The sequence below is a fragment of the Macaca thibetana genome, chromosome 8, assembly GCF_024542745.1.
Source record: "Macaca thibetana thibetana isolate TM-01 chromosome 8, ASM2454274v1, whole genome shotgun sequence".
NCBI classification, from domain to species: domain Eukaryota; kingdom Metazoa; phylum Chordata; class Mammalia; order Primates; family Cercopithecidae; genus Macaca; species Macaca thibetana.
Genome location: NC_065585.1, coordinates 13033352 through 13057712, shown reverse-complemented (window position 1 = coordinate 13057712; position 24361 = coordinate 13033352). Strand labels below are relative to the sequence as shown.

Below are 24361 nucleotides of genomic sequence, written 5' to 3'. Positions count from 1 at the left end.
TACTAAAAAATACAAAAAACTAGCTGGGCGCGGTGGCGGGCGCCTGTAGTCCCAGCTACTCGGGAGGCTGAGGCAGGAGAATGGCGTAAACCCGGGAGGCGGAGCTTGCAGTGAGCTGAGATCCGGCCAGTGCACTCCAGCCTGGGCGACAGAGCGAGACTCCGTCTCAAAAAAAAAAAAAAAAAAAAAAAAAAAGAAGTACATTATGGCAATGGCATTTTCTGCCTTTGCTTGATCTTGTAGAACCCATACTGGCTCATATAGATCTGTTACTTAAGTAAGCTGAAGTGTAACTTCATTGATGGAGAAGGGATTGAGGTAAGGATTTTGCCTATATATGCGAGCCTAAAGGGAACAGGAGCCAGACACAGCAAGGGGAGGAAAGGGTGAGAATGCGTCTTACCCAAGGCTGGGAGAGTATGGGAGGCACTGACCCATGTGGCCGTGGCCCTGGCAGGAAGCTCAGGAGGCCTGTCTGTGCTCAGGGTCTCCCCTCTTTCTGAAGGAGCAGCTGTCTTTATCCAGGGAGAGGTTCTCAGAGCAGATGCCCAGGGTGTGCTCTGGGCCCAGCGTCGGGGGCTTGTACTTGGCAGTGTTTTCTGGCTTTTGGTTGTGGGCTTTGAAGTCCTGGCAGTTCCCCTGGTAGCTGCACCTTCAGGGAGGCAGTCAATGGTAACTTTAACACGCTTGACACTTTGGACATAAAAAAATGGAAAGGTCATTGGACAGCAAATATACTGAATGTGGAGATTCAAACCTTTCTCTGAACAGCATCAAATAAAACCAAAAGAAGTATTTCTCCTTGAATTCAAATTAAGATAAACTATCAATTTGTAAAAAAATCTGTGATGAATCACACTGAACAGAATGCAAAGCTCTCAAGCTTAAAAGTATCAGGCATTTGCTATGTTTCCTAAACAGATCCTGATCCCTGTCAGAGCCTTTCTTCCACCTCCAGCCCTCAGCCACTCCAGGATTCTGGTACATGTCCCTGGAAGAGGAATTAGTCTCCTTTGTATGCCTTATGGACACAACTAAAAGCCAAAAGTGAAATTTGGGGGAATCAGAAGCTTCCAGACAGAAACAGCTTGAAAAATAGGCTCCCACAGCGTTAGCAGGAGAGCTTAATTCAGAGCGAAATCTACCCAGCATCCTTGGTTGCTCCATGAAGGAAAGAAGGAAGTGGGATCAGGTATTAGTTTCACCTTATATCTTCCCTAGGGAAGGCTCAAGTGGTGGCAGCAGTGGATATGAGGATGACAGGCTCCTATTAGCCCATAGGGTCCCTTCCTCTGGGAAGACAAAGACTGGCCTATAGTCTGGTGGGCAGAGCCTGTGTTGGATTTTGGCCCCCACCTCCCCTGAATGCATGTAGAATGAGAATTGTCTAATTACAGGAGTGGCCTTGCAGCCTCATTTCCTCTCTCTGCCCTACTTCTGGGCCCATTAACACCCTGCGTGCAACACCAGCCTGAGCCTTGCTCCCAGATCAACCAGACATGGGGCTAAGTACATCCAGCCAAACTATCACCCAGCCAGGGTACTTGCTTTCAGGCACATCAGCTTTAGCATCAGCTTGTAAATATGTTCTCTCTTCCTAGGCATTTGTTCTTGTTGAAGGAGCACAAAGTGGGAGAATTAATTGAGACTGGTGTGTGTGTGGGAGAGAGGGGTGGGGGTTGGGAATGTCATAGAAAGACTCTCCAAATAAAGGAGATGGACTCAACTCTAAGATCTGTACTGAGAATGGGGCAGGTGAAGTCATTCTACCAACTGCCCATTTCATCTTCTTATCAAGTAGTATTGTCCCACACAAATTGAGATTCCTTCTACACCATAATCAAAAGAAGCCCTACAATAAATATAAAGCAAAGTGTCCCCTGAAGTGGAGCTGCAGATTTACTGCATCCTTCATTGCACTTCAAGAGAAAGTGATGAAGAGCCTACTATGTGCGAGGCACCAAGGGGAAGGCAGGCTGTGAGGCTGAAGGAAACTACTTCTTCTACCTTCCAGTTCCATTCATTGAGACACACATAGAAACGTCAACTGTGTCGCAACCGGGAGTAACATAGAGTCCAAATGACACGCAAGTGCTGTGTTATGGGACGGTAGAAGATGAAGACTGACTTTGATTGGGGGATATTTTAAAAAGAGGAAGTAGTATCTAAGCTGCAATTAACAGGCAAATAGGGTTCTGAAATATGGAAAAGTAGGGAAGAAGTTTCAGAAGGAGACAACAGCATGACCATTTTGGCACAGAGGGGCATGAAGGTGGGTCATGGTTGGGTAGGGACTGGATATTACAGAGTGGCCAGGTCCCCAGCACAGAGTCACAAATTCAAATGTCTACAAAAACCAAGTAGTTAATATGCGAAAAAACGTGCAAGGCAATAGGGGGCAGAGAGGACTATGGAAAAGAGGGAAAAGGTGCCCTTCCTAGTGTGGGAATGAGGGTGGCAGCTACTCAGTTCCAGTTCCTTATTGCCATGTGTTGGGGGGAGGATCTAGAATTGCCAGACCTGTTGCAAGAGAATCCAGAAATTCATTTTTTTTAAAATGGCGAAGTTCTCTGATTTTTAACAGTGTAGCTAAACACAACACCTGAGGGCAGCTTTCAGTTGCTAGTGTGCTAGGCGGGACCCTGGTCTGGAGAGTCTATGGGAGGAGTTTGGGAGGTTGGTACTCACCCAGCACACCAGACATGCCGCTGGTAAATGTGTAATTGATAATGGGGTATTTTTCCTCCATCTCCCAGAAGTCAGAAAGATTCCTTCCTGCAAAAATTACACCAACAGCATCAGATCTTGGGTTTCATCTGTTGGACAGTTTTGTCTATTTCTCAGCCCAGAGAGCTTGTCAAAGAATGTCTAGTGGTTTACCTGACTTTCCTGCCATCACACAGATGAAGATGCAATCTGATGCATTGCTTTGACTCACTGTAAGACAAACCAGTACACAATAAGACTTGGCAATGGGTTTGAAGCTGTAAATCTTTGATTGAAATGAAAATTAAGCTAAAAGTACCTAACTTAGGATAATACAGGAAAATAAGGCTGACTCTTTACTCTTAAGGCAGTCCTGATTTTCCGATTTCTTAATTTTATTTGGCTGGGTTTGGGGGATGTTGTAGTGGCTAAGGGCAGAGCCTCTGAGGTCAGCTTCCACAGTTACAACATCAGCTCTGCCACTTACTAGCTATGCAAACAAGAATGAACTGCTTGACCTCTTCAGGACTCAGTTTACCCCTTTATAAAATGGAGAAAATTCAAATCCCACAATCCCTTATTTGTAATTCCCAAATCCCCAAATCTCTGTAAGGCAGCATGTTTTGTGTGAGTTTGGTATCAAAACTTGAAAAATACGAGGCTATGATAGTCTTTATCGATCCTACTTAGTGTAAAGGGCTGAACATTTTGCCAAATTACCATTAACGTGTTTGATTATACTGGGCTTCTCTGGATGCTGTTGGAGAGGTTACATCAGGTATGGTGTGGTCACACCATTAGATCTTCAAAAGCCTGAAAACTTCTGAATTCCTAAATATACTTTTCTCTGACGATGCTGCCTAAAGAACTGTGGACATGGGGTTGCATGTCTCTCATAGGATTACAGGAAAATCCAAGGAGATAATGGGAGTGAAGCACTAGGTATGGTGCCCAGCAGATAGAAGAGCATGGTAGCTAGAGTAATCATTATTGTTATTATTAATGTATTACTATTATTATATACATTAGCATAGTAACGTAAGAGCACAGGCTAAGAGCCAGACCTCTTGGTTTAGAATTCTGCTTCTGCAGAGTGACTTTGAGCAATCTACTTAACCCCTCTGTGACAGTTTCCTCACCTGTCAAATAGGGATAAATATAGTAGCTGCCCCAAAAGGTTGTAGTGAGGATCCAATGCAAGAATACATGGAAAGCCCTTAGAATATTATCTGACACCTAATGGTAGCTGTTACTATTTCTCTTTCTCCCTTCCTCCTGCTTTTAAAACAGTAGCTGCTCCACAGTGCATCACACCATCTTTCTGCTGAGACCAATTGTTGGACTGTTGAATGATCCTTGCTTTTCAAAGTGGGTCCCTAAGGAAATGTGATTTTCCTGGGGGGTTACATGAAACCACCTTATAAAAGAGGCGTATGTTTCTTAACTGTACTCTAAACATGGGCTTAGGCTCCATATAGATTTAAATCTGAATTCTGGCACCAAATTTGAGTAAAATATTCAACCTCTCTGGATCTCAGTTTTGTCCTCCTTAAAATGGGGGTATATTGACCCATCAGAAGATGTTTTCTTGAGTCTGCCTACATTCCCTTAACTTTTGAGCTTTGGATTCTTCCTCCAATTTTATGGATCCCAAAAATATGAAGACTTAAATATTGGTGTATTTATTGGTGTGGAAACTGGACCACACTGATTATCTAAATAAAGATTACATGAAGGTTTCTGCCAGCCTAACCTATGGCAGGGGTTGGAGTGAGGAACATACTATGCTTGATTATCTACCACAACAGATGCTAAACCTCAAAATTACCAAAGTGTTTGCAAGACGAACACACCTGAGAGGATGGAGGTTGACTTAAAAATCTCTGTGAGGTAGCTGGTGGAATTTCCAATGATATCTACCAGTAGAGCTGTAAAATCTGCAAGACAAATTTAGGAGGTTTAAATTTCTGCTTCAGAGACAAAAGGAGAAAAGTATACTGTATGTGGATTTTTCAGAGTAGATTTTACAAGTTTGATTTAGTTTAGTGTATTGAGGAATATCAACAATGGTATAGAGAAATACTACTAATTCTAAAAAAGGAAAAGTCTTGATTTCAGGCCAGAGGTAAACTTTGGATCCACTGTTAAAATCCTCTTTCTTCTTTTATCATTCTCTCTCCCAACCCCTTCTCTACTAACATCTAAGAGCTAAGAAGGACCACATTGTTGAATAATGGTCTTTCTGGGGGGGGTTTCCCCATTGTTTTACCTAATCGTTTTTAGAATACCAACTCCATCTGATAGGAAGAGCCCCTCAGACAAGTAAGGTAAATTTACAGACTTGGGAGTTGGAAAATGAAAGTGCAATGTGAAATTTACTGGTGGATTATAAAGTACGAACAATAGAGACAAGACACTTTATAAAATTATCACCAGGAATCTTTCCTTCTGCCCCCTTTTTAAGGGGACTCATGGTGGTGGTGGTGGTGGGGAGTGGTGTCTGAGATAATTATTTCAGCATTTCAGGTTATGGAATCGTTGTGAACTTTCTTTCTCAGCTGAGTTTGAACAGGGCCGTTGCCTGACATGGTGGGCACCATTGACTGTGAAAATTCCTAATATTATTCTAGTCAAACAGTTGCCATCTCCTTCTTTGTTCATTTATGGCTTTCCACGATCCAACACATTCTTGACTTCTAAACAAGGCGAATGTGTTTGAGGAGCCCCAGTCATTTTCTAGAGAGGAAGCTTCTTGGGTCCAATGGATGATTTCCCATCATACTGTGTAAATGCTCCTTTCACTTATTGGTGGGATCATGTGTTTGGGCAGGAGCAAGCTAACTTGAAAATACAGAACCATGAGAGGTAGGAAACTGTTATGTGACAATTAGTGGAATGTGTAGCCAAGACCAACAGATGATGGGCACTACTATGTAAGAACCAAAGCCATGAGGTGCTCTTACTACATCTGTACAGGCACATTTTAACCTCCTGGAGGGAGAACACCTATGCAGTATATAGTATACCTATGCACATATAGACACCTATATATGCAGAAGGTAAGCAAACATGGGCACCCTCTTTCTCTGTCTTTTTTTTTTTTTTTTTTTTGAAACTGAGTCTCGCTGTGTCGCCCAGGCTGCAGTGCAGTGGTACAATCTTGGCTTACTGCAAGCTCCACCTCCCAGGTTCACGCCATTCTCCTACCTCAGCCTCCCAAGTAGCTGGGACTACAGGGGTCCCCCACCACACCCGGCTAATTTTTAAATATTTTTAGTAGAAACAGGGTTTCACCGTGTTAGCCAGGATGGTCTTGATCTCCTGACCTTGTGATCCACCTGCCTTGGACTCCTTCTCTGTCTCTTTAGACCAGTCTGTTCTTAGTCAATTGTGGAAACTGAGGAAGGGTATTATCTCTTAGTCATTCCATATATTTTCTTCCTGCTTCTAAAAATTCTCCTTTGTTTATTACTCCATTTATCTAATAAATATTCATTGGGCATTAGCAGTGTGCCATACACTTACTAGGTACTGGAGAGTTGTGTAAGACATACAGAAGAAGCTGAGGTTAGTGGGGAAGAAAGATTCATAAACAGACCAATAAAATGCAACTTGGAAGTCATTATTAATCTTGCATAGAAGCTATGAGCAGGGCTTTGAAGCCACACACAAAACATGGAGTCCAGGTTTTGCCCAAGGCTCAGAGACATGATGTAACTTGTCCAAAGTTTCAGAGTACGTGGCAGAGCTTGGATTTCAGCTGAGGTCTGCCTTGGGCTGAAGCTTCCATTATTCCCAGTATTCTTACCACCACTCATGAAACCTCTTGCTCAATGCATTTTGTCAATTCTCCCTTTATAACTGTTTTCACAATCTGTTTTTTAGGCTTGGGAGAAAGCCAGTTATTATTAACTCAAAGATATTCTTTGCATTTATGAAAGTTTGAATTATCTAATTTACTAGCAATGATCAAAATGAATGATTCATGACTACCTTCATACATAAATAGAAGGTAGAATTAAGAAAACCTTTTTACCTATTCTTTTGGTAATGATTTAAGACTGTCTCTTAATACTCACTGTAGGCAAATGTGAGTGGAAAAACATAGGCATTCAAACATTATTGGTAAGACTGTAAACGTATGCAAGACTTTTAGAAGACATTTTAGCAATTCAGATCATTATAATATTGTTTCCCTGTCAGCCAACAATTCTATTTTGAGGGCTTTATTCTGCAGAGGTAATTGGGCAAGTATTCTAAGTGATTTTACACAGGTGTTCATCACAGCCTTGTTTATAATTGCAAAAATATGAGGAATTAGCCAAGTTTCCAACAAGAGGAGACAAATTAAATAAATCATGGTACATTCTGTCAATGAATACTAAGAATTCATGTGAAGGATGAGGCATACTTGCATTCACTGGAATGAAATGGATTTTTTAAGACATATGGGTTAGTTTGAGAGTGGATTATAAAATTGCATGAAAAAAATGAAAGATACTGATGGTTGTCTTTCAATATCGATTCTCCCACCTTCCTTTAGTAAAAGAGTATCAAATTTTAGTTGGGAACATGGTGGTTTAACACAATGACTATAATTTCAAGCTTGCTTTGCGGGTGAGTGTAGTCATGAGATTAAATTCTGGGCAATAGGATGTAAGAGAAATGTGAATGGTTTCCAGGCTGTGAATTCATAGTACCTGTGCATGCCTTGTGGGATGGTTTGGATCTGTGTCCTTGCCCAAATCTCATGTCAAATTGTAATCCACAATGTTGGAGGTGAGGTGTGGTGGTAGGTGATTGGATCGTGGGGGCAGACTTCTCATGAATGGGTTAGCACCATGCCCTTGGTGCTGTTCTCATGATAGTGAGTTAGTTATTGCGAGATCTGGTTGTTTAAAACTCCTTTTCCCGCTTTCTCCCTTGCTCCTGCTCTAGTCATGTAAGATCTGCCTGCTTCTCCTTCCCTTCTGCCATGATTGTAAGTTTCCTGAGGCCTCCCCAGAAGCTGAGCAGAAGCAGTCATGCTTCCTGTACAGCCTGCAGAACCATGAGCCGATTAGACCTCTTCTCTTTATAAATTACTCAGTCTCCAGTATTTCTTTGTAGCAATGGAAGAATGGACTAATACACCTTCCAAATCCTTTTTCCCCTTCCTTGTAGTTGGACTGTGGATGTGCAGGCAGCCTACCTTAGGCTATGAGAACACAGATCCATATGTAAGGCAAAGCAACAAGCTAGAAGGAGCCTGGGTCCCAAAACCATCAAACCATTAGAGCAGCCCTGGCATGTCTACATGCCCAGATTATCACACATGAAAGCAATTAACTTCTACCTTCTTTAAACTGGACTATTTTGGAGTCATTTGTTATAGTAGCCCACCCTGTATTCTAAATAATACAGAGAATGGGTTCCTATATGTAGAGCAGGATGTCTCCACAAATGAGTAGATATTAGTTGGGGTACATAGGTAGGTAGGTAGGTTAGATAAGTAGCTTAGATGACAGGTTGGATAGATAAGTGGGTTATATAGGTAGTATAGACAGCCTTATATAACATTCATCAGCATGTTAATAGTGACTACCAGTGGATGGTGGGATATCAGTTATTTCTGGTTTCTTAGTTTACCTGTCCATGTTGCATAGCATCTTGATATCACAATACATTATTTTTAAAATCAAGAAAATTTAAGCAAGTTTCATTTAGGAAGAAAAAAAGGAAAATATGCAAATATACCCTCAAAGGAGGGCTATAGGTCAGAGTTGAAAACATTAAAAAGAAAATGATCCAGATCTAAAGATCATCCAAAAAGACATCATCCCCAAAGGCGCTGAGCAACAGCAAGTTGTTGGCCTAAGTGTACAGCCTCTCATGGTAGCGCTGTGACTTCTTGTCAAACCTTGCGAAAGTTGCTGTGACCTACCAGAGGAACAGCATGCAATTTTATCAGTAGATACTGATCCATGGATTATTCTTTTCATATAATTGTTACAAGTGTGTGGAAATATGATTTGACTCATGAAATAAAATTATAAACTTTCTCCAGGCAGATGTAACTTTTTAAATCTTATTTGTATCTTTCACACAATCAGGGTAGGGACACACTCAGCACAGACTTCTACCCTCAGCAGGGGTTAATGAAATGGTGAGAAAGGCGTGATTGTGAAGAATTTTTTTCCTCGCAAATGTATTTGTTGATGAGATTCACAGGGTAAATTACGTAAGATAATAGACATTAAGTACTCAGTGTAGGGTCTGGCATATAGTACTCATTAAAAATTAGTAATTCTTTCCTTTAATATTTTCACAATATTTGTTTTAGAAATTCTACTCTGTGGGGGAAATAATCTGAAACAGGGAAGAGTTTATGCACAAAGATGTCCAATGCAAAATTATTTATATTAAGAAAAACCTAGATCCACTCAAAAGTCTAAGAACAGCGTAGTGGCTAAGAGAATGCTTGCATTCACTGGTTACATAGCCATTACAAATGTTTATGAAGAGCTTGTAATATGGTGGAAAATATTAATATTAGACTAAGTGGGGAAAAATACAAGAGGCTTTGGTTACCTTTAGTGCGTGCTTCCCTTACAATCTAGTCTTCAACAAGCAGCCAGAAGGAGCCTTTCAAAATGTCACATCATGTCTCTTCCCTGTGCAGACAATCACAATGGCTTCCTTCTTATTCCGAGTAAAAACTAGAATCCTCACAGTAGACCTTAAACTTTTATATGATCTGCAACACCCTCCCCATTTTGCCCTCACCAATCGGAGCTAATTTCCTACAACTCTGTCCTGGCTAACCGGCTCCACCTATGCTGGCTTCTCTGGTCCTCCTCATGCTGCTGCTTAGGCATTTGTCTGGAACACTGTACCCAGGAATAACCACAGGGCTGGCCCCTCACATCCTGAAGATCACCCCTCAACCCTCACCTCATTTGGAGGAGACTTTCCTGACCACCCTACACACAGTAATATCCCCCACCGTGACTTTTCCCTCCAGCTTTCCCCTGCTTCATGGTCCCCATGGTCAGGCTGTCAGCCCACATACCATGTACTTGCAGTGCATTTATTTACTCTCTGCTCCCCGCTAGGAATCTATGTGCCATGGGAGCAGGAGGTGTGTTCACTTTGCTCTGTGTGCTTTACCCACACCTAGAAGGGTGCATGGCTCATAGTGCACGCTCAGACAGAATTACTGAATGGGTGAATTAGTGGTGCAAAAATTGTCACTTTTATTTTTCAGTGTTCTCTAAAATAAGGAACTTGTAATACTTTAAAGTTTTATTTATAAAACTAGCACATGAATATACTCTCCTTGGGAAAAAAAGTTCAGATAATCTAAGGCTCTTTTAACCAACATTCTTCCACTCTAAAACACACTCCAATCTTCTTTTCAGAGGGAATCACCTATCTGGTGCCCCCATATGTGTTCTTATCAATAACACTGTGCTCTTCATATTTTTGGGTAACTTTCTTTTTCTAATTAAAAATCTCTTGGAAGTTTTTCCATGCACAGGCCAAATTTGAGCACTCTCTCTCATTTGTGTATTATCTGTGGCTGTTTTCCAAAGTTTAATTAGACTTTGGAGACTTAATGGAGACGACTTAAGCATTTTCCCTCATGATGGATATTTAGGTTGTTCCTCAATTTTGCAATTAAAACAGTGCTTCATGAACATTTTCCTCCTGTCCCTTTTGTGCACACAACTGTTTTTCACTGGGATAATGAATGTGCACATGGTTAAGGGTAGTGGATAGGAACATATTTTCCTATCTTACATTGAGGAAAAATAGAAACTTATCTAAAAGGACACAAGCAAAATTGGAAAAGCTGCAAACCTCATGGTTAGCTGTACCCACCTGATAAGTCATTGGTCCGATTGTTTAAACAGTAGCAATACCTTGTGGGGAATTTGGCGGGGTCCACCGTCTTCAGGTTAGAAACTGTGAAGAGAAAGGATTCAACAGAGATCCTGACACACAGACCGGCCCTGCAACACATCTCCACCACTACCACCACCATCAAGAAGAGCTAGGCAGCACTCACTGTTGTAAACAGCTACAGAAAACTTGTGGAAGGCGAAGGAACTGTAGGAAGTGACACTCAGCAAGGAGAAGAACTTCTTGCTATCTGCCAAAACATACCAGATAAAGAGACAGACAGATGGCTACTAAGGTAACAATGAGTAAATGATACAAATAGGTAAACAGTCCCTAGAAATTAACAATACAAATAAAGAAAGCAATGATGAAAATAAATAAACAAAAAAGTAACAGAAATAAAAAATAATAAAGTAAAACTAAACCAAAAAACTGAAGAGTATGTATCATTTGTCTATATTTCCTGATCCATCCCAAGCTGTGGCAACTCTCTAAGTAAGATTCCAAGGTGTATTAGGCTCCTGAGGCTGCTGTAACAAATTATGACAAACTCAGTGGCCTAAAACAGCAGAAATTTGTTCTCTCACAGTTCTGGGGGCTAGAAGTCTGAAACTCAGTAGGGCACACTCCCTTCAAGGGCTCTAAAGGAGAATCTGTTCTTGCCTCTCTCAGCTCTGGCGGCTGCCTGTGTCCCTTGGCTTGTGGCCACATCTCTCTCTGTTCTATCGTCACATGATCTTTTCTTCTGTGTGTGTCTCCTTTGCCTCTTTCTCGTAAGGGCCCTTGTGGTGGCATCTGGCACAACACAGATAATCCTGCACAATGGCCTCATCTCAAAATCTTTAACTCAATCAATCAATATGTTATCATATCAGGTGATATTCACTCTTTTGACATATAAGGAAGTATTCACAGATTCTGGTAATTACAAAGTGGATATCTTTGGCCATTTTCAGTCTACTACACAGAGAAAGGGAATTTTTTTTAAACCAGGAATACTAACATAAACAATCAGGTTTAGGAATACATGCATGAGCATCTTGTCTACTCTCCATCAGTGCCTGTTTTTGGTTTGTATCTGGAAGACAGTGCAGCAGAGGGAGATCTTTCCAGACCATGGTCTGAGAATCACCCACCTGCATCAATTCACAAGGTGCACCTATTAAAAGGGCACATTCCTGGCTGTGACTCAGGTCTACTAAATCAGATGGTGAAGAAAGGGGAAAGGTGGGTATTCCCAGGGTTCTGAATTTTAACAAAGTTGTCAGGTGAATTTTTTTTTTTTTTTTTTGAGAGCAGGCTGGAATGCAATCATGCAGTCACAGCTCACTGCAGCCTCGACCTCTCAGGCTCCAGTGATCCTCCCACCTCAGCCTCCCAAACTGCTGGGCTTATAGGCATGACCCACTGTGCCCGGCCTCAGGTGATTTCCACCACCCACTGTGATGGTGGATGGAATGGCAGAATCATTAAACTTTGGTGCACGCAAATCACCAGCGGTGCCCATTCTCCCCCTCGGCTCTCTGGCTATTGCTGTCTGGAGACCCTAATGTGGTACACTGGGTGAGAACCAGACTCTGTGTTTAATCAGCTCCTTAGAAGAATGGGGTATACACCAAAATGTGAATACTCCAGTACTCAGTTTTTTTAAGAATCACAAATAGCACTTGGTAAAAATGTATGTTTTGGGTCCCATCCAAGATCAGCTGGATCAGAATCTCTAGAGCAGGAACCTGGGGAGATGAATATTTAATAAGTATGTCAGGTCCTTCTTATTGTGCAACAAGTTTCGGGAACTTTGGCCTACATCACAAACCTGGATTAAACATGTCTGAATTCCAATTCTATATGGCAATGGGCTTGCTTCAATGTCTGCATCTAGAAAATGGGAGTGAGAGTACCACCCCATGGAGGTTATACAAGGATTAAATTAGTCACTGGAAGAGTTTTGAGCTCCTGGAGGGTACCAGTTACGGCATTCGAGTCTCTGCAAAATTTCGCAGAGCCCAGGGCAGGGCCTTGCAGAGGAAAGGACAGGATTAACAGTTCAGGGCTGGAAGGGCTAAATATTTTGCAGCCCATCCCTCCATCTGATGATTCAGTCTCTCCACAGCACCCTCTGCCGTAGACTACTGCCTTCTTATCGTGCACCTCCCAAGGCAGCCCTATCCACGGCAACTCTCATGAGAGCAAATTGGAGGCAGGAGCTATATCCCTGTGATTTACAGTAACAGGCATTGGGACAGGGATGGATAATAATGTTTATGGGTAAATGTGTAAGTGAACAAGTGTAGAGCCACCTGGCACAGTTGTGCAGTGTGTGTATTGCACAATCCTAGGGAATGCCATTTACATAGACCTCAATGCTGAATTGGCATTCTCCATCCCCCTTATTCTAAATTACATGTATCGTTACTTATTTGTTATGTTTATTGTTTGTTTTTGGTTACCCCTTCACCCAACAGAATGGAAGCTCCCCCAGGCCAGAGATTTTTGTTTTTTGTTTACTGCCTTATCCGCCAATACTTAGAATAGTGCCTGACATGTGATAGGTGTTCTATGAACATTGACTGAAGAATGTGAGAATAAATAGTGAAGGCAGTGAGGAGTGTACACTAGGGATCGTTCAGGCTTTGCTGTCATTCACTAAGTATGTGTTACATACAAATCATTTTGCTAGACGCTAAAGAACACAGAAAAAAGATTACAATAATATCGTAATCATGATATGATCTTAAAAAAAGAAATCCAGAATCATATTAACTTAATCAATGAGTAATTATTATTAGTTTATGGCAACAGAGTTACAATTACAAACATACGATGTCTGGAATGCAATTTACTCTCAAAATTCTCGTAAACCTTCTACGTCATTCTGAGTTAGGTGGGACAATGAATTCTGCATTCTGTTTCCGTTTTTGTTTTTTGAGACAAAGTCTCACTCTTTCTCTCAGGGTGGAATGCAGTGTCATGATCACAGCTCACTGCAGCCTCAACCTTCTGGGCTCCAGCAATCCTCCCACCTCAGCCTCCTGAGTAGCTGGGACCACAGGCATGCACTGATGCACGCAGCTAATTTTTGTATTTTTTTGTGGAGATGGGGTTTTGCCATGTTGCCTAGGCTGGTCTTAAACTCCTGAGCTCAAGCAGCTTCCCAAAGTGCTAGGATTACAGGCCTGGGCCACTGAGTTCAGCCTATTCTCCACTCTGAACACCGAGAAACTTGAGACACAGAAGTGAAGTGTCTTGTCGAGGCAACAGAAAGGTTCAGAGAAGACACTGGTACAATAAAAAACATAGACCTGGATTGTGTTTTTAAAAAATGATTACCTTTTAATGCTCTACTCAACATCCCATTCACAAGCTCCGTCAGGTTAAGTGCGGACAGATCGATTGACCTTGCAGGCAGCTCTGAAAGAGATTCAGAGATAACGTCACTGGCAGGCTTTTCTCGGCAAGAGAAAAAGTTCCTCATTTCCAAACTTCAGGTAGATATTCAACTTCTTTGCACATGTGCTGAACACAAACCAAGTGTCAGGCACAAGGGGTTCCAAGTCAAGAGGAGGGTCCCGACCTTAGAAGGTGACAGTCAACAGAGTGACAAATATAGATAAGAGAAATCCCAATGAAGCACAGGAAACATTAACTTTTAGTGACGATTGCATCTCTGCATTTGGAGAGACTCAGGACTCATATAAAACGTATCTCAAGCGTAATGGGAAGCCCAAGGGCATCGCAGGAGTTCTCAGCAGCTCTTTGAAAATAAGTACCCCGTGTAAAAGTGGGGTCCACACAACCTGGCTGAGCATTGACATCACCTGGAAATATATATATTTTAAATTACACAATTCCAGTACCTGGGCTCCATCCTCAGAAATTCAGAATTAATAGGTCCAGGATATGACCCAGGATGGAGGGAGAAATCTCCCAGGTGTGGCAGGAGTGGCAGCGTGCAGCGAGTGGAGTTAAAATTCCCGCTTCCTCTCGCTATTCCTTAATGATTTGGAAACTGGCCAGGCTCACGCCTGTAATCCCAGCACTTTGAGAGGCCAAGGTGGGTGGATCACGTGAGATCAGGAATTTGAGACCAGCCTGGCCAATATGGTGAAACCCCGTATCTACTAAAAATATAAAAATTAGCTGGGTGTGGTGGCGGGTGCCTGTAATCCCAGCTACTTGGGAGGCTAAGGCAGGAGAATTGCTTGAGCCTGGGAGGTGGAGGTTGCAGTGAGCCAAGATTGTGCCATTGCACTCCAGCCTGGGCAACAAGGGTGAAACTCCATCTAAAAGAAAAAAGATTTGGAAATAACAGTTGACAAGATGGAAACAGTTGTTGATGCTCCTATTAATTCAAACGTTGCCTTCTTCAACTTTTACTTAATGATCAGATAATGATTAGAGAGATGACGTTCTCTCCACTGTGGGAAACAACAGAGGTCCAGAGAAGTGGAGGAATTGCTCTGCAGCCCAGACAACCCAAGGGATTTTGGGGAGCGGCACTCACCTGTTGTAGCAAGAAACGCCACCCCTTTCTCTTTCCTCTCTTCTCCTCTAAGGCCAGACACTGGGAAGGAAACAGTCTTCATGAGAAAAATGCGAGTGGTCCAGTTCCTATCCCCAGGAACGGAAGAAGTCTTGGAAGCTTCTTTGGCATCTGCTCTCCGTGCGAGAGTCACTGGCAGACACTGAGGAAAGGCAGATCCCAGACTCCTCTGTATGGCCCTGATACAGATTCTAACCTCTCTGGGATGGGTGTGGCCTAGAAATCCACGTTTTAATAAATAAGCTTGGTGATTCTGATACAGGGGTCTTATTTACCCCACTCCTTAACCGAGTAGGGAAACTGAGGCCCAGAGAGGAGAAAAACCTTGAGCAGTGGTAATAAAGGGTTCAGAACCTACTTCCTAGAACTGTGGAGCAATGGCCAAAATATTAGGCCTCTTGACTACTTAGCAAATTTCATGCGGCCAAAGGAGAAAATGTCAAAGAAAAATATGAAATTTCAAAGGCATTCATTCATTCAATCTTCATTGGTTCATTCAACAAATATTCACTGAGGGCCAAGCAATATGCTAGGCAATATGAAATGGTAAAGGGGAATGAACCCAGTCTCCAGCTCCATGGGGCTTCCTGTGTGTGATTTGGTCAGGGAGGAGGAGACTCACATGTTGTGACAAGAGAGGAATGTCAACACGGTGTGGGAGCACCAGGGCACTAGCCTTGTGTCGGGGATGGAGAAGGCCTTGAAGTGACATTAAGCAGAGACCAGAAGGATCAGTAGTTTTGGACCACATGCTATAGAATTACACTGCACTTGTGACTATGACTGTTGCAGTGGTCATTTTTCATGTTATATCTGGATGGAGAAGGTGCCCTACTTTACAATTTATTTTATTAAATTAAATGCAACACTGAAGCGACACGTTTTGTCAGGGTCACGGAGAGGTTCAGAAAAGAAGCTGACACACAAAAAGCTAGTATCACATGTAACATGAAAAATGACCACTGCAACAGTAGGTACCAACAGGATGGAGAAGGTGCTTTATTTTCCATTTTCATTTTACAGATGGAAAGCAACAAGCCACAGAGTCTGAAAAGTGTGCTGTGTGTTACAAGATTCAGGGCTGATGTAGTTACCCATTACACCGAGGAATGTCCCATCTTTTTCCTTCTTAACATCTTTATTTCCAGACACCAAAATAAAAGTTTTCATGAATCAAATAGGAACCTGAAAGTACGGTCTCAAACACTTCATAACATCCTCAGAATTCATCTTGTCCAACACTTTGAAGAATGGATAAACTGAAATCCCCAAACTTGATTTCATATACCTAAATCCCATATTGGGCTAGTGGCTAAGATAAAATCAGAAAAGAGCAATCTCAACTCTTTGTCCACGTTCTTCTCGCTCGCTTTTCTTTTACTTTTTAATTTAATTTAAATTAATTTTAATTTTATTGAAAAACACAACATGAAATCTACTCTATTAAATTTTTCTTTTTTTTTTTTTTTTGAGTTGGAGTCTTACTCTGTCGCACAGGCTGGAGTGCAGTGGTGTGATCTCACTGCAACCTCCGCCTCCTGGGGTCAAGCAATTCTCCTGCCTCAGCCTCCTGAGTAGCTGGGATTACAGGCCCATGCCACCATGCCCGGCTAATATTTGTATTTTTAGTAGAGATGGGGTTTCACCATGTTGGTCAGGCTGGTCTCAAACTCCTGACCTCATGATCCACCCGCCTCGGCCTCCCAAAGTGCTGGGATTACAGGCGTGAGCCACCGCGCCCAGCCCAATTAACAGATTTTTAACTGCACAATATGGTATTGTTACCGATCGTCACTATGCTGTACAGCAGATCTTTAGAACTTACTCATCTTGCGTAACTGAAATTTCATACTCTTTGGACAGCAAACTTCCCATTTCCCTCTCCTAATCCCCTGGTGACCCACTTTCTACTCTCTGCTTCTGTGAGTTTGACTATTTTAGATACCTCATGAAAGTGGTATCACGCAGTGTTTGTCCTTCTGTGACTGGTTCATTTCACTTAGCATACTATCCTCCAGGTTCACTCATGTTATTGCATATGGCAGCGTTTTCTTATTTAAGACCAAATAATATTGCATTGTATGTATATACCGCATTTCCTTTTTTTGTTTATCCGTCAGTGGCCATTTAAGTTGCTGTCTTCTGCTTTTCGGATACCATGTTGAAACTGAGTCAAGTCAACTGTTGCCTGCTTAAGCCAATTTGTCCCTTTACCAATTGTCAAGCTTTTTGGTTAAATAACAGAGCTTCTGGGGTTAGAGGTAGGTGGGGACTCTGACCCCCCTTCCCCATAATAGGGCTACTGGAGGCAAGGGGCGTATGTCACAACGAAAGGAAGTCTGAGACAGATATAATTAAGCAGGGCAAATGCTGCCAACTAGTCAGCTCTCTAGCTTGGGTGAGGCCACTTCAACCCCTCAGGCACCTGCGTGGCACTTTACCTAAGCAGTCTACTCTTCACCAGCTGCTGTAAGATCTGCGGGAGGCACCAATCAACCTTGCTTGTGACCTGCCAAGGCAACAGAGTCCTCCATGCAGGTGAGGGGCCAGGATTATGTCAGTTCTGGGTCTCCAGGCAGCAGAGATGCCCCAGGCTACGAGGCTGGCAGGATTCCTATACCTTTCCAGCCAGAATGGGGGGCCCTGTGTCATCTTCCTCACTGAGCACCATTTTTTTTTTTTTAAGCACCATTGCTTTCACCAAGGAAAGAGTATTTCTACCACTCCTTTTTTAAATTACAAATCCTTGAGTGGATTTTGATAACAATATTTGAAGTCTGAACTAAACACCAGTGGAGCACAGATTTTTGAATAGGATGTAATACAGAGCATTTTTCAAATAAGTACCCTGACAGATTACAAAGAGGTATTTTTCTATTTTTGGATAAAAAGACCACCATAATAATATCTTTAAAATAGAAGTTTCCTAGCACTTTTTGTACTTCTTCATGCTTAGAATTTTATCACCTTTTATCCTTCATGATTACCTGTGGGGCAAGAATTGTAGTTCCCATTTAAGGAGGAGAAAATTGGAGGCTCAAATAGGAAAAATATTTATGGAAAGTTATCCTACTTATACACAATAAATTGGTACAATTGGTGCTATCAGGAAAGGGAAGCTGTCAGCTGGGGGAGCATTTAACTTTATACACTTTTGTACCTTTTGCTGTTTGAACTGCGTGAATGTACTAATTAAAAATAAATGAGAATATAAAAATAGTGCAGGCCTGGTGGCTCACGCCTGTAATCCCAGCACTTTGGAAGGCTAAGGTGAGTGGATCCCTTGAGCTCAGGAGTTAGAGACCTGCCTGGGTAATATGGTGAAACCCTGTCTCCACCAAAAGTACAAAATACTATCCAGATGTGGTGGTACATGCCTGAGGTCCTAGCTATCAGGAGGCTGAGGTGGGAGAATCTCTTGAGTCTGGCGGGTGGAAGTTGCAGTCAGTTGAGATTGTGCCACCTCACTCCCATCTGGGTGATAGTAAGACCCCATCTCAAAAAAATAAATGAATAAAAATAAAAAGTAACATAATTTCCACCAAAACCATACCAAAAATTGTCCTGCTTGTTTACTAAAATTTAGAAACAGAAACCTGTTTTCCCTGACTCCTCTTGTCCTTCCTGTTGCAATGTATTCACCATTGTACTGCAAAGTCAATTTCATAGCATCAAAAAGGAAAGCCAAAGAAAGATGAAATTATTACAAAGGCGATTATGGCAAGTAAAAATACCTTCCATTATAAAATCTTCTATCACCAATGGAATGCCACAGTCTTTGTGGATTTATTAAAATCACAAGGATTCAATGAACCATAAAGAAATGAGCAGCTCACAGGAACCATTGTTGTGACTATTAGAGTGTTAGATGTGGATACAATCGCTTTCTTATCAGTAGAGAAAGTAAGGCTTGGGGAAGTCAAGGAATTTGTCCAAGAACAGTGAGCTGAAAAGGAGCCCTTACTACCCACTTACCTGTTGTAGGTAAAAAGGTCATTCCCTTCTCTTTCTTGGCTTCTCCTTTGATACCAGACACTAAAGTAAAAAAGGTTTAATCAGAGTAATTATAACCAAGACATAATACCAGAGATAATTTGATTCAACATACCCATTTTACAGATGAAAGAATTATGATCTGGGATTGTGAAGTGACATTTAGTCCCACATCTAGTTTATTCATTCATTTAACCATTTAGTCATCAAATATTTGTTGACCAACTACTGATGATGGATCATGCTATTGAGTGCCGAGTATTTGCTAGGCATTGTGTGTGCTGGAAAGGCAGACACATAGGAAAACAACATTGAATACCTTGAAGAGAATGGTGAGGGTATGTAACAGGGGGCTGATCTAGTCCCAGGAATCTGGAAGCCTTCCCTGAGAGGGGACATTGAGCTGAGCTCTGAAGAATGAATTGCATTTGAGTAGGATTTAACTGGGGAAATATTTGATGTATAGAGAACAGCACAAGCCCAGTGTCTGAGGTAGGCATGAGTATTACTTTAAAGAATTGAAAGAAGGCCAACAGTGATGGGGGCATAAAGAATGAAACAGGTGAAGGTGGTAGGAAGCAGGGATGGTGAGGGAGGCAGGGTCACGCAGAACCTGAAAAGGACCTGGTACACTACACAGAGAGAAGTAGGAAGCCCGTGAATAATTTGGGGCAGGGGGAGAGAAAAGAGGGAGGAACTTGGAAGATGACATCACAAGATTTATGAAAAGATCACTCAGGCTGATTGGTGGTGAATGGGTCATGGAGAGACAAGAGGAGAAGCTGGTTTGGAAAGCTGTCTCATGGTCCAGGTAAAGGAAAATAATGCTTTGGACAAAGGTCGCAACAGTGGAGGTGAAGAGAATTCTGTTGCATATATGGGAATCAAATGCAAAAAGTCAAGGGAAAAACAGAAATGGGGAAGTTATTCTTGCCATTTTGAACAAATAATGCATTTAGGATTCTGGGCAGAAATGTTGGCTACTGAGGTTCTCTAAAGCACAGTGGATACTCAAACTTATTATACAACACAGACACTTCCAGAACTCCAGCCAGACCCACCTGTGTTCCAAAGGGACAAGACACACGCCAGGCCCACGCACAGCCTCACTGGAGGACCACGTGACAGGAAGCCCAGCATGCCTGTGATACTCTGACCCACCTGGAATGAAGCAAGCAAGCACTTGGAGGAAACTGGCTAGATTACTAAGCACATTGATGCAGACCTTCCCTTGAGAACAGTGCCTGAGGAATCATTAAAATCACAATCTGAAAAAGGCTTTGTACTAGGTTAGGAGAGGTTAGGAAGCTAAGGTAACAAATTAACTCAACAATTTAATGGGCTTAACAACAAAAGTTGATTTCTTGTTTGCAGTATGTATTCACTGCATTTTGGTGGGGAACTCTGCTCCACACAGTCTCTCAGGGACTCCAGTTAATGGTGCTTCACTATCCTGTAGTTCTCCATGTGGCAACTGTAGCCTCCTTAGACTTTGATTTACTGTGGCACTGGAAGGGAGAGAGCTGTGGGATTATGCACCAACTCTTAAGTGCTTTGGCGGGAAGCAACACATTTGCTTTTGCTTGCAGCCCATACCAAAATTACTTACATGACCCTGTATGACTGCAGGAAATCTGGGAATATAGAGGGAGATGCATACATATGCAGGGAGCATTAATGTTTCTTCCATGGGTTTTCTGGCTGTTGAGATGGGAAATATCCTTCAAATACAGCATCACTTCCTCTCATAAATAGGAAAATATATCATCATAGGAGTATATGAGTGTTCACAATCTCTTTCCTTCTCTGCAGCACTCTGTGCCAGCCATTCTCATTTTGCATTTGCCATGCAAAATCATCATGATAGTTACAGCTGCAAAGCTGAGACTAAATTGAATAACGGCTAACATTTATTGAGCACTTCCTGCGTGCCAGATGCCACACAAAACACTGTCTGATTCATACTTGATAACGGCACAGTCTTTCTGTGTAGGTATTAATGTAATGACAACTTAAATACAGGCTGCACAGATATGATTTGAAAAGAGGAGAAATTTACCATTGATAGAGGGATGGATTTTTCTGGAAGGTGAATTGGGAGGGAAGAAAAGTCAAGAGAATCTGTGCTTGGGTTGGAGAAAAATGTTGCCGGAAGGGAGCATCCTCAGGGCAAATTGCATGTTGAGAAGTTCTGCTGTCCATTAGGAATGGGAAGCCCCTGTGGAATTTTCTTAAAAGATCCCAGAAACAGTTAAATAGTTTTTAAATTATTGATAGATATGTGACTGGCATTTGTTCTAGGTGCCACCCCACACAGAGACAGGTCTTACAAGGAAGCAAGAAGGTGGGGCTTTCTTGGAGTTCGCCTATTCTCATAAGTCTGTTTACTCTCTGAATATCAAGTTTCCTTATCTGCAAAACAGTTAAGAGAACTCTCACAGGGTCTTTGTGAGGATTTAAGATAACGAATCCAGAGCATTTTGCCCAGTGCCTGGCACATTGTTATGCTCACAACACATACCAGGCATCAAGCTCAGGCTGGAGACACAGGGACAGAGTAGACACTGCTACTTCCCTTGGGCTGTTTAGTAACTTAGAAGATGTAGACATGTGCTCAGCTAATTCACACTCAAGGCTGGCTGTGCTAAATTCTCCACTGAGAGAGAGAGAGAGAGAGAGAGAGAGAGAGAGAGAGAGAGAGAGACAAGGAGAGAGACAGCGAGCACCTGGTGAAGCCAGGACTTAGTGTTCTCTCTAGCAAAGGGTGACAGGGGGTGGAGGTGGGCAGGCAATTCCTGCTAAAGGAGGATTCTTTCCTCTGGCACCTCAACGACTGTGCAAACATTATCTTCCCTTTTGAGTTTCATGTGTAGAATGGACAGAGTCATAGCTACGTTGAAGGTATTTTTGTGAAGATTAAATGAGGCAATGAAATATGCTTACTACAATCTCTGGAATATGGTAGATATTAGGAATGTTAATTTCTTTCTCATTCTCTTATCATTCTCTTTTTTCTCCTCTTTCTCCTCTTCTTCTTCTGTATCTATTTCAGGACTCAGCATCATACCAGAGGAATATGGAATTAAAAGGTAAAACCTTATAGTAGAAAAACCATTATTTACATTTATATAATAGCTACACATTTCCCTCTTTTTGACTCCTGCTTCATTATGTTAACCACCCTCTTCCATCTACTAAGAGTAAACATTCTAAGAGTTATTTATTTTTATTTCTTTGAGACAGAGTTTTGCTCTTGTTGCCCAGGCTAGAGTGCAATGGTGCAATCTTGGCTCACTGCAACCTCAGCCTCCCGGGTTCAAGCGGTTCTCGTGCCTTAACCTCCCGAGTAGCTGGGATTACAGGCATGCGCCACCTTGCCTGGCTAATTTTTGTATTATTAGTAGAGACAGGGTTTCTCCATGTTGGTCAGGCTGGTCTCAAACTCCTGACCTCAGATGACCCGCCCGCCTCAGCCTCCCAAAATGCTGGGTTTACAGGCATGAGCCACCGCGCCCAGCCAACATGCTAAGATTTATTACTCAAAGACTACAATTCCTACTGATATTGTTCTTGGAGAAAAACGCATTTTTACTTCTCCCTGGTTTTTTAATTCTTTGTCATTGGCCAAGTCAACTATATGTTTGGATTAAGGTTGTCAGATTTAACAAGTACAAAACATAGGACACCCAGTTAAATTTGAATTTCTGATAGCAATGAATAATATCTTAGTGTATCTCATGCAATATTTGGAACATCCATAGTTTGGATAATTGGAGAGTTTTATAAAGGAACACTTCAGACTGGCTAGGCTTCAACTAACAGTAAAACTGAGACTATCTGGCCTTATGCTCCCCTTTGCAAGTCGGGGCCACTCTGGGACTGTCTAGGACAGGGAGGCAGCCTGGGTTTAAGGTCAGACAGACTTTACTTAAATCTCGAGTTGGCCATTGTGATCTGGGCTAACTTACTTAACCTTCACTCAGTCAAAAAGCATTTGTGGAGCTCATGGCATAGTTGTTAGAAGCACAGACCCTGGCGTTGGAGGACTGCTTAGGTTTACTTCCTGGCTCTGCTGTGCAACTTACTAAACCCCTCTGTGCCTCACCCAAGACTGTCCTGAGGATTAAAATGTGGTACATTGATAGACTGCAGTGGACAGCGTCTGGCACGGAGCAAGTGCTATATAAATGTTTAACAAATAAAGTGATAGAATTAAAGTATGGCAAAAACCTCAATTACTTCTGCACCAACATAATATAGTGATAATAATAAAAATAAGAAAGATGTTGGTACTCCAATAGTAAGCAAGACAGACGATATTCTTCATATGATAGAGTGAGTCCTCAAAGTTATATCTTTAAAAGACTGAATTAGATATCCAAAACTTTACCATAAAATTAAGTTGTCATTATTTCACTACATTTCTCATGATTATTATTGGATAATTTTTTATAAATCTCTGTTTCTTCCATGACCCTTAAAGAAGAGCAAGTCACGTGATGACAGGACCACAATAATTATATATTGAAGGGGATCAAAATATGCCAGTCAAAATATACTATCCCCTAATAAGTGGCTTTGGTCACGTGGATTATTTTGAGTGGAAGGCCACTGAGAATCAACAGAGGCAGAAAGAAGCCTTCTTGGAGCGTCTCCTACCTGACTATGTACAGACACTTCTGAGAAATTCTCTCTCCCGGGGAGAGTTTTATGGCCATGAAGAAGATGGAAAGTGGGTGCTGAGTGGGCACACAAACCTCACAAAAATAAGCCTTAGCTTCCATTGGTTTCCCCATATATTTCCTTCCCACATTATACTGCCTCTAGAAGCTCAAAACTCTTTTCCTTTGTCTTGTCACTTCTCCACAAATTTCTCACCTTTTTGTTAAAGTGATGTATAAGTCCCCAAGTCTGATGGCCCTTTTAGGATTTTTTTGTTTGTTTGTTTGTTTTTGAGATGAAGTCTCACTCTGTCGCCCAGGCTGCAATACAGTGGTGTGATCTCGGCTCACTGCAACCTCCGCCTCCTGGGTTCAAGCAATTTTCTGTCTCAGCCTCCTGAGTAGCTGGGATTACAGGTGCCCATCACCACGCCAGGCTAATTTTTGTATTTTTAGTAGAGGCGGGGTTTCACCATCTTGGCCAGGCTGGTCTTGAACTCCTGACCTCATGATCTACCCTCCTCAGCCTCCCAAAGTGCTGGGATTGCAGGTGTGAGCCACCGTGCCCGGCTCC

The 24361-nt window shown here is 42.1% G+C and overlaps 1 protein-coding gene across 1 annotated transcript in view; it reads right to left on the bottom strand.

Moving 5' to 3' along the window:
• HHLA1 (HERV-H LTR-associating 1) overlaps positions 1-24361 on the bottom strand; it is a 45181-nt gene that overhangs the window by 19074 nt on the left and 1746 nt on the right. Inside the window, exons 2-11 of the mRNA XM_050801600.1 lie at positions 20188-20287; positions 19109-19168; positions 15095-15154; positions 13921-14001; positions 10757-10840; positions 10570-10653; positions 4560-4643; positions 2881-2937; positions 2689-2775; positions 404-652 (exon numbers count right to left, since the gene is read on the bottom strand). Of these exons, the coding sequence (XP_050657557.1) occupies positions 404-652; positions 2689-2775; positions 2881-2937; positions 4560-4643; positions 10570-10653; positions 10757-10840; positions 13921-14001; positions 15095-15154; positions 19109-19168; positions 20188-20266 (925 nt within the window). The 5' untranslated portion in view covers positions 20267-20287. The remainder of the gene's footprint in view (positions 1-403; positions 653-2688; positions 2776-2880; positions 2938-4559; positions 4644-10569; positions 10654-10756; positions 10841-13920; positions 14002-15094; positions 15155-19108; positions 19169-20187; positions 20288-24361) is intronic.